The sequence below is a fragment of the Diplotaxodon limnothrissa genome, linkage group LG17, assembly GCF_057381915.1.
Source record: "Diplotaxodon limnothrissa isolate DT_005_m linkage group LG17, D_limnothrissa_male_GT1.1, whole genome shotgun sequence".
Lineage (NCBI taxonomy): Eukaryota > Metazoa > Chordata > Actinopteri > Cichliformes > Cichlidae > Diplotaxodon > Diplotaxodon limnothrissa.
Genome location: NC_140612.1, coordinates 6,307,422 through 6,321,426, shown reverse-complemented (window position 1 = coordinate 6,321,426; position 14,005 = coordinate 6,307,422). Strand labels below are relative to the sequence as shown.

Here is a 14,005-nt window from a genome sequence, read left to right as displayed (position 1 = left end):
TCAAGATTCACTGGTGTCACTTCTCTTTTCTCTATGTTGTTAAAAAAAAGAAAGAACCTGTGTTGCAATATTATAATCTTCCTCCCAACATTCACAGTACAAATAGTATTTTTAAGGCTTTCACTAATGTTGAGTTCCAGTTCCTTTTTTTTTGTTATTGATTATTGTTATATGGGTTAGATTGATAAGATAAAGGGCAGTTTCTTTATTTTCTGTGCCTCTCTGTACCACCAGCTACATGTGACGGCCTCCTGACGATTGTACATGTGAACTAAAGGATGCTCTCCAGTCTTGTGTTGCGTGGTTGATTTTTAGACTTTAGAGCTCTGGATAAACTATGTGCAAATGCAACTTTAACAAAAAAAAAAAAAGAGTTGTTAATAGACATGAAAAAACAGTCGGGCTGATTGTCTGAGAGCTCCGTTTCCATTAGAATAGAAAATGTTGTGTCTTGTGCAGTTTAGCTGAATTGTGATTTATTTGTTTGTAGAATTTGCACAAACACAGCCAAATCCACAATTTTCTTTCTTTCTTTCTGTTCTTGTGTAAACCGAGCTCCCTCTCAGCATCTGTGCGATGCCTCTGTACTCAATATGTATCCTGCGTATTACACAAGACCAGCGTTGATGCTGGACTTTGCAATAGTGAATGACTGCGTGTGTGTGTTGATCACAAAGCTTTGCAATACTAAAGTATTTCTGAGGGTTTTTTTCTAACACATTTTAATGGCTGTAGATGAATCTAGAATTTGCTGTTGCTTATTGCTTTGTAAACAGCTTCTGCTTTTTAAGTATGTGGAGTTTATTTTGTTTTGTTTTTTTCTGACCTGAAATATACATTAGATTTTGCAAAAATTTTATATCACACTTACATTGATATTGTTTTACTGTGAATAAGGTCTTTCTAGAGCAATCTTAGCATGCCTACTTGCAAACTGTAATGTACAGAACCAGCTGTTTTCAGAAGGTGATGATACTGAATTTGGACTGACAGACAAAACACGACACAAACATTGATTTTATTTATTTTTTCATGGTGTATTTATGGATCATTTTAAATTCCATAAGTCATACTTACATCTTTTTTTTTTGAAAAATATATATTTCTTTTCTCTTATTTAGAGCAGAAGGAATTGTCTTTTACATTCCTAAATAAAATGTGGGCTGAAGCACATCCCTCTCCTGTTGTTGTCGCCTTTATGTAGACTCTGTTTCTGGGGTTGTTATACATGACTGAGCGCAAAGTTTCTGGCTGCGTATCTAAAGCCCTCTGCTCAAATGATACAACATACACATGGATAAATGCACGTATACACTGGAAAATGCACAGACGACATGAGTGTTGGAGAAATTATACTTTTTTAGCAAATTGGGGGGGGAAAAGGCATGCACACAATGTATAAAATCACCACTTTTGCTTTTGTTACATCATCTAAACTTCCTTCACAGACAATCCACAGTAGTGAGAATTGGCTCTAAAATGAGTCTATGTATTTGATATATAATATTTGTGGTTCAGACTAAAAGCCCCATAACATCAGAGAAAAGGAAAAGTATAGTTGTACTGCCCTCAAGTGCCTCTCGCAAGTATTGTACTCACAAATAACAGTTGACTGTTAAGATATAACCGATCCATCCGTTACATCGAAAGAACACAAAAAATAACAGATTTTCTGTTCTTGTGCAAACGCAGTGCTTGCATTTTTTCAAATGGTCCACAAAATTCCCAAAAGATTTTGTTTAATTTTTTTGTTAATCAGGAAAAAAACGTGAAATTACAAGTAAGAACTGATGGTTTTTAACCGTGCAAATATTTAATCTGTAAAACAGTCACAACAGTGGGGTGGAAGGAAAAATGCTGACCGACTACTGGCTCTAATGACATGCCACTTTTCTGTGACTGCATGTGCACATCACGAACAGCAAATCCAGATGTTTATCACACATAATTCCTAGGCTCAAATCTGGCAAGTTTCTCCCAAAAAGAGGAGTCCATAAAACAAAACAGCAGTGGCACAAAACTCTGAAGCCACAGCTTGGATATCTGTGGTTATGTTCCATCTTCTTTATCCCATCCATCCATCCATCCACGTGAGGTTTTCTAGCGTGATTTTGCCAGCTATCCATCCCAAATAAGGCTGTGATGTAACCATTAAATGCAGGCATAAAAGAGTCCCTTCCTTGACCTTTTTAAAAAAATCTTTCCATTGTCCATCATCAAGAGTCCTGCATAATTCGAAGGTCTTTGGGCCACAAGACAGTGCAAATCGTTTATAATATTCAAGACAGCTGGAAGTAAGCGATCAGGTCATGTAGTATACAAGAGGGCTAAAATATTTTTCTAATACTCTTAATTGAAAACACAAAATCTGAATATATGTGAAATAAAAACCTTAAAAAATATAGCAGACTATGGCATGGTAGTTAAAAGTTTAAACGTGAGTATGAAGGAGCGTGACTTTACAATAAAGCTGCACAAGCAGATGCTGATCTGAAGGAGGGGTGGGGGTCAGGATCTCCATTTGCATCCAGACTGGCAAGCAAAGTCAGCTTCACTGCAAGCGCCTCAGAAAGTTGGTTGGCTGTTTTGTTGCTGCTGCTGCTGTTGGGCGAGCTGTTGAGCGGTGGTGAGCTCCTCAATCAGGCGCTTGAAGGTGATCCTCCTCTCGGGTGACTGCTCCCAGCATCTTCGCATCAGCTCATACACCTGTCAGGGAAAAAGAAACGGCAATCAAAAGAAGTTTTGTTAAAAATTAAAAATCGAACAAAACTGCAGCAGCTCTGACTCGCTACACTTTTGCATCTGATGCTGTCAGGTTTCCTTGGACGGCTGCTTAAATGCCTGCAACCTCAGTGTGACCTGACAGCATGTTAAAACTCACTGAATCATTTTGATTTAACATAAAACCAAAGATTACAATTAAAATTGTTCACTATTTAGTTCTGCTTAAATAGGTTAGGAAAGAAATGAGTGCCCCTTTACTGAAGTATGCCATAAAAGCACAGTGAAGATACTGCTATGATTAGCAATATTTCAGGAAGTCAATCCACATCTCATGTAAATCAGACATTTCTACAGAAACCGACATCAGCAGTTTCTGTAGAAATGTCTGAAAAAGATATCTAAAAGCAGCATCGGTGGTTAACGGTTCTTCTTTAAAGAGCGAAGTTATGAAAGAAACACAGTTTGTGAGTGAAAAACTGGTGATTGCAGTAAAAATGACTGGATTATGAGTAAGAACGTCTCAATTTTGTACTCAACAATGCACAGATGAATGTCAACTATTTAAGGTAAAAAACTCCCAATGAATGAATACAACGCATCACACATTAAGAGGCCCATATTTACCTTCTCTTGAAGCCTACTGTGGCTGTTGTTTTTCTTTCAATATGCTGTATTTGGATTTGTGTAAATAAAAACAAAAAAAGCCAAATCATTACCGCTGGTAATACTTACAGAGTCAGGACAGTCTTTAGGACACGGCAGCCTCTTTCCTTCTTGCAACACCTTCACCAATCGGATGATAGTCATCTGACCATGAGTTTTACCAATCATTTCAAGGAAGCACTGAGGGTAAGGACAAGGGGAGATTACAAAAGGAAAATACGCTACACTTTCTCTACTTTCATTTAGATGTGGGCCATAGAAATACAACTTTAGTCATAGCAGTGTTGAACGTGCACACTCTGTGTTGCAGGTTTAATGGCTTTTATTTTCTAGCTTCCATAATTCTTCAGTCTTTCTAATCTGTGCAGGTTTATTAGTTAGTGCTTCTGGTAGCAGCAAAAAGCCTGATGTAAAAAGATGTTAATGATAAAATGAGCTCTTAGCACTGGCTCGAGCTACTTTGGAAAGCTCACAGTGGAGTCTATCATCTGCCACTCTGGCCAAAGACCAACACCATCTGCTACATACAAATATGTGTGTGCCGTTTACTTTACACGACTGGCACAGTATGTGTACTTAATGCAGAGTCGCAGATAGGAAATATTAGTAATGAAAGTGCTGCACACTTACATTCATCGGGCTCTTGGCAGAGTCGCAGTAAGTGAGGAGTTCATACATCGTCACCCCAAAGGACCAAACATCTGAAGCGAGGTAAAACTTACAGAGAGTCAGACACTCGGGAGCATACCTGAAACACAAAAAGCATAAAGGCTCAGTCACTGTGACAGTTCCTTCTTCATCCTTCCACTATACTGAGAGGTTACTGAGCAACATATAGTGTCCTCAACTGTATGTTAACAGCAGAGCTAAATCTAACACTTGTGTCGCTGTGGGACCGTCACAAGGTTACGAAACCTGAGAGGCGCAGACCCGGCCCAAACAGCACCTAAGCATGGCTTGTGCCAACGGATGTGACGTCACTTTTGGTGACGTGTGTGCGAGTTGGACAACAGTAATAGTTCACCACTATTAAACAGTTTTCTTGTTATTTGTTATCTTATTTAAAAAATAATAATTAAAGCTGCTTTAGAGATTAATGTCCTCATAGAATAAAACAACTCGGACTGACATAATGTGCATTTTTCTGTCATTTTAGTGCAAACACATCCTTGAGGCTTAATTATCTGCCAGCTGACACCAGAGTCAATATATTGCTAGAAAGAAGAGCCCATATGCGCCTTTTTTATATTAATCCTATCAATCCATTTCATTTACCATCTGACACCCCGCCCCCACCACACACACACACAGGTTTTCAGCTATTATCTCTTTGTTGTCCTCTTGACTTACCAGAAAACAGGGCTGTCATTCTCGTCCTTGACTGTGTAATAACCTTCGTTATCTTTGATGCTCTTCGTGAGGCCAAAGTCACCAATCTTCACAGTCGTCTCGTTCTCCATCAGCACGTTTCGGGCAGCCAGGTCACGGTGGATGTAATTTTGAGATCCCAAATAGTCCATTCCCTAAAATGAATTAAACACAGTGTCATGTTTCATCAGGTTCAGAGTGACCAAAAGGAATTGAAGGAACTGAAGAGAAGGTGCATTACCTTGCATATCTGCACAGAGTAGCTGAGCAAGGTGGGGATGCTGATCCTGGCTCTGTTTCTGGGCAGATACTCCTTCAAGCTGCCCAGTGGAAGATACTCCATGATCAGCTTAATAGCCTGACCACCTATAGATTCATAAAAACATGCAGTCAGACTTTGTGTATACATGATATTATGTTTGAAACACTTGTTGCTGGTCTGAAGGTTTACTCCAGAATCTATTTATGGTCTTCAACAACAAGTATGTCCTCGCTCAATTTATAGAGTCAAACTAAAAGTTAATTTCTAATATTCGGTTATGTCAGTTTCTCTCTCAAAAACTAACTTTAAAAACACATTCAAAATCTTCAATATCATCATCATGCAGTGGACAGAATACCTTCTTCTTGGGAAATGCCCTTATATTTGACTATGTTTTCATGGTAGAGATCCTTCAGGATGTCGATCTCTCTGGAGAGGTTGTTGCTCTGCTCTTCTCGGTTCTCGGGCTTCAGCGACTTCACAGCCACCATCTCGCCCGTTCGGTCCCCCCTAGGGTCGTAGCGGCATAGCTCCACCTTACCAAAGTGACCCTGCACGAGAAACATGAAACAAATTTTAAGTACTGAACAGCAGACAAACAACTACATGGGAAACTTCATCCATTGGCTCGTTTAGTTCATCTAGTTCTGTTATGCTCAGATCACAGGGAAGCTCTGAAGGTCCTAGGGATAGATGGAGGCAGATGACCTGCTGTGGTGACCCCTAAAAAGAGGGGCCACTGCAATATATATATTTATATATACCTGTAAGCTTACACCCACTGGACCAAATAGACTTATATTTAATAAAGCCATTTTTCATGTCTGGTGCCAAGTTTTTTGTGCGTCAGTCTAATTACTAACAAAATGAATCCTATGATTGGCTCAACACGAATGAAGCTAGACACAGCAGCACTGTACCTCTCCCAGATCTCTGATCTTCCTGAGAAATCTCTTTTCAAACATGGTGGGGTCAACATCTGGTGTTGGCTGGGGTTTGATAGAAGGGTCTGAAAGAACAAAAAGAGGCAAATTCATTAGGCACACTGAGTACAGCACGTCTCTCCCACAGCACATGCACGCTTGTGTCATAGGAAGTCCATTGCGGTCGACAGTGTCGACGTTTTCACTAGAACTCTGTGTGGTTATGTAATTACCTGTTTACTCATGTTTCCACAGAAATGGCTACTTCTGGCAGGACAATACATCACTCAGGCAAAACCTTTTACGTGTCATCATTTTGAATATTTACCTAATTCTAACAAAAAATTCAAACAAACAAACAATACTCACAAACAGTGAGAATTATAGTAGCTTGAAATATTTTTGTCCCTTAGGGTTTCATTATATGATAAAACTGGCTTGAGTAAAATGGGTTGCAGTACCCAATTCTAACCAGCAGGTGGAAGAAGAGAGTATAATATCCTGCCATGGGGCCCATTTGAGGGGCTGATCTCTGACAATGCACCCAGTGAACTTCCTCAAGAACCTCTGAGTAGTGTAAACAAGTCTGTTCACAGCCTGCTACTCCATGAGATAGAAAGCATGCTTCACATTCAGGTACCATGCCGATATTTAAAAAACAAAACAAACAAAAAAAGATCACAATGTTTTAACTTGTACTTCACTTGTTTTGTAGTCTTATGCAGTGTTATTGGCTTGAATTAAACATTTTTCAACTCTGAGCATCTAGAACGAATAAAAGCTGGACACAGCAGCAATACGATGACTGAAATCTAATGCTGCTCAGGTTTCATATGTGCAGCCTCTTTATTAAGTGTAAAAACTGGTTTTATATGACGTACAGACATACTCGGACATACTTTTTTCTATGAGCTGATCCATCTCTCTGACAATAGCCCTGAAGAAAGGTCTCTTCTTGGGGTCATAGTTCATGCAGTGGGTCATGAGTTCAGCTAGCTCTGTGCAGTCCGGGGTGGCCAGTTGGCACTCTGTTTCATAAAATCTCTCCTTCTGCTCAGAACAGACATGAAAACACGTATGAACAAGGTGCTGCATGAAAACTGACCAGTCGATACGGATGGACAGAGATGGTTAAAAAAAAACAAAAACAGAAAGAAACCGAGGGACACTTGGTTGGATGATCATCAGTGCTTGTGTGTGCTCTTTACCTCTGTAAGCTTCTTGTCTTTGAGGGGAACCTCGCCATCATAGCAGATCTCCCACAGAGTAGTACCAAATCCCCATTTGTCAGCTGCGACACCCAGTGACGAGGCATTCCTCACACACTCTGGAGCAATCCACGGGATACGATGCACACACTCTGCACAAAGTGGACACAAACAAACTCCACTTTGTTTAAAAGTTGCACTTGCAGTTTCAAGTTTCATGAAGTAAAAGCAAAAAAGAAACCGTGAACAACATGTTTTTACTTAATTATCAAATCATGTTATCATCCTCAGGCTCTAACGTCACCAGTTTGTTCTTGATAAACGGCTAAAACCCCCAAAACATATGCATGTGTGTGTGAGTGTGTATATGTGTGTGTGGACTTTTCACACTGTAAAAGACATCTTAGGGCAGGTTATGCGTCTACACACTCACGATGCCCCAATTTCAAAGAAAAATAATTAATTACAGTCTAGCTCTGACAAGCCAGCTGGCAGGTAGCCGACACAAAATGTTAAATTGCTGCTTGAAGTAAATTTTAAAAAAAGGCTTTGTATTGGCCGGCTCGGCTTTGACTGGAAGACGGGCTAAATGATTGGCTGACCTCCACTAGATAGATAGATGAGCAGTGTAAGTACTAAGAGGTCAAGAAGGAAAGAAACGGCGGGGGAGCCGAACAGATATCTGAGCGGGAAATTACATAATTGGGGGGGGGGGGGACAATGGATTAGAGGGTTTTGAGCAAAGTGATCTGAAATTGCTGGGAAGCACTGAAGACTGCTCCCAGTGGGTTTCTGAGCACTTTATCCATTATGTTCAATCAAATCCATGTACAAGAACATCGATGTCTAACTGGAAAACCAGTTGATCAGTAAAGTGATGGAGACATGGGGAAAAAAACGGTAAAGTTCCGGGAACAAATGGTGAGGGAGGAGCCTTCCCAGGAGAATATGGCAGTGGGCATTTGTGCAGAAACAGTTCTAACTGTTCTGTGGTTTATACAAGCGCACTGGGTCATCACACAACTTATAACTCTTGCAGAAAAGCAGAAACATAAGCCATTTGAAAGTAGACATATCCTAGTTGCGCTGTCTTCTCTGATCCAATACCTAGCCTTAAATTATGGTCAACTACCTGTGCTTCATCAGAAATATGTTCATTTTGTATCTTTTCTATGTTGAGTGGAAAGAAAATGAGGGCACGACAGAAGCAAAAAGAGAGAAAGCTAACAGTAGTCACCCCACATTTAAGTGAAAATTGTTTATCAGATAAAGTGTCACTCAAGCAAGCCAACATTGATGTGTTGTCGTTTTCATAAACTTTGTGTCCTGGTTTGTTTTTAAACTGGTTTCAATGCCAAATTAAACATCATCTAATTATGTTTGCAGTTTTAATCCTGATTATTTTGGCTTAAACATACAGTTTGTAGTAACAAGACTAACAGTAAGAAGACGGTCTGACATCAGTGTCGTGCGGAAAAACACGTTGTCATGAATGGAAAAAGTAAATATGATAATGGATGAGGATGAGGAGGGTCTAAGGTAATTACTTAGAGCAAGATGGCCCAGAGCCAGCTTCCTAGTGCCTGTATTTAGCACAGAGCCTCGCCCTCTTGTGTCAACTTCCTTACTGCTTGTGATTCCACCCACTTGGCCACGACTGGAGACTTTGTCCCCACAGCGAGCAAAGATTGTATCCATCTTGATGCACGCTCAATCATCCACGTAAGGAAATACCAGAAAGTTGATTTTGTGGGAGAAACGTTTCGTAACTCACCTCAGTGATTTCCTCAGCCTCAGCTGACTGCAGATTTCCCCAAGCTCATAAGTACTACATTTGCAGAATGACCGAAAGTAACACCCCCGACGTGAGGCCAGTTTCATGATCATTAATATGCAAACTGTCCTGACCACTGATCAAAGGTCATGACTAACATTCACAGAGAGTTGGGGAATGGCCACAACCACAGCATTGTAAGATGGCCCCCTCCACAGATCAGAGATGGCCATTTCCTTCTGTGTTGTGCTTAGCCAGAGATTGTTTGATTTCCCCATCATTGGCTCTTAGCAGCATGCACTATACTGCTATACTATTGTATTACTATATTAGTCACCTGGATGAGAGGCTGAGTGAAATGTTTCTCGGACTGAAAATGCTACATAAACAACTTTTAAGAAAGATACTACACATCCTTTTTCTTTATAGATTGCACAATGACTTTCTGACACTCATCCACTGGTTTTACTTTCAGTTACAGCTGACTAGAAAAGTGGAAGTTACTGTGAAATTTTCCATGGCAGCTATTCTGTAACCATTTAAGTTTCATTTTTAGTAATCCAAACTGAGCCTGTCTGTATGTGGACTTACCCTCTCTAGTGAGCACTGTGATTGGTATTCCTGGGTCGCTGAGCTTAATGAATGGCCCTCCTTCATCATTACCCAGTCCGTCTCTGGCCAGCAGTATGTTCTTAGCACACACAAAGCCATGGACCAGCTTTTTGTCCTCCTACAACAAACACGGGACAGAACACATTTTCGTCCATAATCAAGAGGATACGCTTTCACATTTAATAAAAGACGCTAATATTGACATTAATCCATGGCTAAAAACAAGTTTTCATGGACTGTGTCTTTTGTTCTCCTCTCTTACCAAGTAACTGAGGGCTGATGCCAACTGCAAGGCCACCTGGAACTTCCACGATGTGCTGAGTGGAGTCTGTTGTCTCCTCATAAACACATCCAGTGGTCCCAGCTGGACAAACTCCTCCACCATGATATCTTATGGTACACAAAGAGAAAGGTGTCAAAAACCTTAGCCACAGGAATAAGAACCTCATTAGACAACCACACCGCTTCTAATATGCACTTACTCTCCTGGTGGTGGACACACACTCCATAGAGCAGCACAATATGTTTATGGGACACTTGTTGCATCTTACTGGCCGTTTCAAAAAAAGCCTTTCAACAGAAAGACAAACATTTCAGTATGGTTAGATGTTACAGGATAGATACAATTTGATGGAATTTTCTGGGATGTTCCACATCTTTAGGAGCTCACCATGGAGATGTCCCTGTGTCCAGAACCCAGCACCTTTAGGACCACCTTGACTTCCTGGAAGGATGTATATCCTGCATCATCCTCCTCCTCACCCTTCACCTTCAGAGTGCCCGAGTAAATGTTGGTTTTTGTACCTATACCCAGGTGCTCCTCCTGGTTGACACAACAGAGAGCCCAAAAGATTATAGTGTAAAGTATTAAAGCAAAAGTATACCTCCTACAAGAAAGGTTTTTGCAGCATTTTATTACAGGTTTTTCAAAAACATCGTAACTCTCATTTCCACATACAAAAAAAACAGAGCCCGGACTATAAAATGCGACGGAATGCATTTAAAATAATGTAAAAAAGTGTAATTCCTTGATTTATTTAAAGAATAAACAAAAAAAGGAAACTAACACAGAAGAGAGAAGGAGTACCTGTTCAATGTCCTCTTTGAGAATGCGTGGGAAGCTGACTTGATTGCCTGGCATGTGTCTCTTAGGGGCTGTTGCTCTGTTTTTGGTGGCCACGAGGAGATTTGAAATCTCTGTAACATAAAGAAAACAGATTTGATTGTAAGCATTACATATTAAAAAGATATACTTTAGATTCTTATTTTTGCGAACAACTGTGTGCCCTCATATAAAAATGGCCTGTCTGTCTGTTCTGTATTTATCATTTTAAATTCTGTTTAGAAAACTTTAAATCTACCTCTGTAGATGCTTTAATATATTTAATATATTACATATTATTGATATTTAATAAGATAAAACTACCATGCCTTTATTATCAAAATATACAAATATCCAATAACATTAAAAGTATAAGCAAGAATGATTTTTACAGTGAAGTATTGTATTTTACAAATGTACAGATGATCATATAGGCCCTGGCGTTCTGAATGAAAGAAGAACCGTGTTTAAATGTGGTAAAACGGGCATTCAAGAATTACGTCAATGTGGCAATGACGTGAACAGATATTCGTATTCGGCTACCATACTGATTCAGTTTATTTTTTGTGTATACAGAGACATGTGGGAGGAACAAGTGAAGATGTATCTTTGTGCCTGTTACCTATATGCATGTGTGTTTGTGGGTGTCTACTGCTGTGACAAAACCAACGCACTGTGGTTTAAGGGGGAAGAAAAAACCCAGCATCTGTGCTCCATCATTTCGGAGAGCATCTCGAGCACTATTCTGTAACATGCAATCTGGGTTTCATGCTAAAAGCCAAACACAGCCTGCACCCACATGTCCCATCAGATATTTTATATACTCCTCTAAAACCTCGCCTTAATCTAGATACTTACAAAGCAACACATACTCACCCACTCTTAAACCCTGCAGCATTTTTCACAATTTATCTTACTGTCAGAACAGATAAACAAAAACCTGCATAGAGCCAAAATAACAATAAATAAGTCAACTGCATGCTGTTCCCAGGAAGTGAGCATATAAGGGTGTTATTGTGGTAGACAGAGCGTTGTGTAACACCTTATAAATATTTTAGCAGAGACAACACAGCACTTCTGTCTATTGTCTTCCTCTAAAGCTCATCCCGACCAAAGACTAACCGAAAGCAGCCAGCATTTAGATGACTGTCTGAACCACAACACCCTGAACAAACACAAGCAGCCCAACACATCCATGCATAAATGGCTCTACCTTTCCCTGAGTGAAGTAAACACAAGAGCACTAGATTGGCTCCGGAAACCCACATTTACAACTCTCTTCCTCTCTGACACCATTTTACAGAGACAAACACACACACACCTGACCAGACCTGCTTCCCTTCACTCTCAGTGAGTCACCTAAACTTCAACAGCAATCCACAACTTAGAGTCTGCACAAAGTGCAAAACTGTCTTTTGATGTAAAAAAAAAATATACTGTTGGGATTCACTATAAAGCTGCAATGACAAATTTCAAATTAAAGTAATTAAGTAATTAAGTATTTCTATTTAAAGAGTAGTCCATGAAGAACGTGTCAGAAAGCACCAAAGCCACTGCTCATTGTTCCTCAGCAGTGCACACTCACAGAGCTCTGAAACATCCGAAACCAATTTTCAAGCTAAGCCATTATTATGACTTAGAATGAGCTAGAATTACGTCTCAATCTTACAATGATTTGTTGCCCAAAAGGTGGCTGTGAGTCACCCATGAAAAAAAAAAAAAAAAAAGGGAAATGCACGTTGAATTATTGATATAACTCGGGCAGGACCTCCTTGGATGAGGGTGTCTAGTGATAATGGCCGAAACCCCCAATGAATCCAAGGTCCACTGCTGATTATGTGTCCCACAATTTTTATATTGTATTCTAGATCAGATTACTAATCCCGAAACATAACCAAGTAAGGTAAAAAGAAACTTAAAAATGCCAGAATAGCTTGTGATAAAAGACTGAAACACCCTGTGAAGTTGAGGCACACAACGATGTGTCCCACTGGTAAAGTTTCCGGGCTGCCATTCCTCAAGACTGCTCAGTGTTCTTCTTCACATCCTGAGTCAGCTTAATCTAGAGACCAGCTGCAATAATCACCAATCGTACATGCAGTCTCCATAAATTTCAAACATTCTGACATTGTTTTTGTGTTTTCACCAGCTTCTCTTAAGGTCTAATTAAGTTTTTGACCTGCTAATTTGCACCAATCTTGGCAAAACAGACTGATCGTTACTCATGTCTGTGCTCATATTTTTGTCTATTGTCAGTAGATGACACGCAGTTTTTATAATTGCGGTATCATGCCAATATATCCTGAAAACAAATATAAATCTAGCTTTATATCCCACTGAAAAAGAATGACTTGTTTCCCTGAGCTTTATAGGTCGAAAATCTGTTGTATGTCTGATCCTACCCAGTATTAAAGTTGGAGTTTGCCTTTTATGATGATGATGATGGAGAAAAGAACACACTGCATAGGCTTAACTGTGCCACATGTTTTACATGTACAATATGTATGAAAAAACCTGCTGTGAACCAGTGAAATTACTTTATTGTGTCATTAATTCAACACTGTTAAAATTACCATATGCAGTAAGACTGTGCATTAAAAATAGTCAATTTACGGATGTAAAATGCAGAGTTCCTATTCGTGTGTTTGTGTTATTATTCTTGTCTTGAAAATAATAATGTAAATTTGCAATGCTGTGAGCTTGTCTTCATTTACTGTGAATGCCATTGTTTATTTTTCATTAAGCTTACCTCTTGGCTGTGGGGGGCAGCAGCGGACCAACTGGAACTGAAGGTTGTCGCTACGCAGATTCTGGCCCTCCAGGTGCTCAAGCAGCTCCTTGAGAGTGGATTGTGATGTATCTGTGCCGTGTAGAGTGAAGGAACTGGGGGTAACCTCAATCTGGAAGTTCTTGTATTGGCGCACAGGACGAGACTCCCTCAAGTCAATCTGGATGAACAATAAACAATTTTTTCATTTTAAACAAGTAGTTCTTTTATCAACAATCAACAATTAAAAGACCCTCTATGAGCAAGCATTTGGTGACAGTGGGAAGGAAAAACTCCCTTTTAAAAGGAGAAGACCTCAGCCAGAACTAGGAGCAGGGAGGACAGCCATCTGCTGCAACCGCATGAGATTGAGAGAAAAGAGAAGAAAGCAGAGAGAAAAAACCCCGACAAACTATGGAAAAGGGCGCCAGAATTTAACAATCGCTAATTCTTCAGCTTTCAATTATTTTTCCTAAGCTTTTGAATGGCAAACAGACTTGTAGAAATTTAACAGAGACCAACAAAGATGGCTGTGTGCTTGAATACATTTGAGGTCTACAGTGGTCCCCTCAACCCAAAATTGCTGTTCTCATTTAAAAATT

The 14,005-nt window shown here is 39.8% G+C and overlaps 1 protein-coding gene across 3 annotated transcripts in view; it reads right to left on the bottom strand.

Moving 5' to 3' along the window:
- Positions 1 to 1,005: 1,005 nt before the first annotated feature.
- Positions 1,006 to 14,005, bottom strand: part of jak1 (Janus kinase 1) — a 31,158-nt gene continuing 18,158 nt past the window's right edge. For 2 of the 3 annotated variants that reach the window (XM_085376290.1, XM_085376291.1), the window contains exons 11-25: positions 13,386 to 13,584; positions 10,622 to 10,731; positions 10,205 to 10,357; positions 10,017 to 10,104; positions 9,797 to 9,924; positions 9,514 to 9,652; positions 7,149 to 7,300; positions 6,840 to 6,990; positions 5,938 to 6,026; positions 5,376 to 5,568; positions 4,997 to 5,121; positions 4,738 to 4,910; positions 4,018 to 4,135; positions 3,457 to 3,567; positions 1,006 to 2,706 (exon numbers count right to left, since the gene is read on the bottom strand). In XM_085376290.1, coding sequence (XP_085232416.1) covers positions 2,566 to 2,706; positions 3,457 to 3,567; positions 4,018 to 4,135; positions 4,738 to 4,910; positions 4,997 to 5,121; positions 5,376 to 5,568; positions 5,938 to 6,026; positions 6,840 to 6,990; positions 7,149 to 7,300; positions 9,514 to 9,652; positions 9,797 to 9,924; positions 10,017 to 10,104; positions 10,205 to 10,357; positions 10,622 to 10,731; positions 13,386 to 13,584 — 2,070 coding nt within the window. In that variant the 3' untranslated portion in view covers positions 1,006 to 2,565. Of the gene's footprint in view, positions 2,707 to 3,456; positions 3,568 to 4,017; positions 4,136 to 4,733; positions 4,911 to 4,996; positions 5,122 to 5,375; positions 5,569 to 5,937; positions 6,027 to 6,839; positions 6,991 to 7,148; positions 7,301 to 9,513; positions 9,653 to 9,796; positions 9,925 to 10,016; positions 10,105 to 10,204; positions 10,358 to 10,621; positions 10,732 to 13,385; positions 13,585 to 14,005 lie in introns of those variants that run through there. The other variant, XM_085376292.1, reaches the window with a different exon arrangement.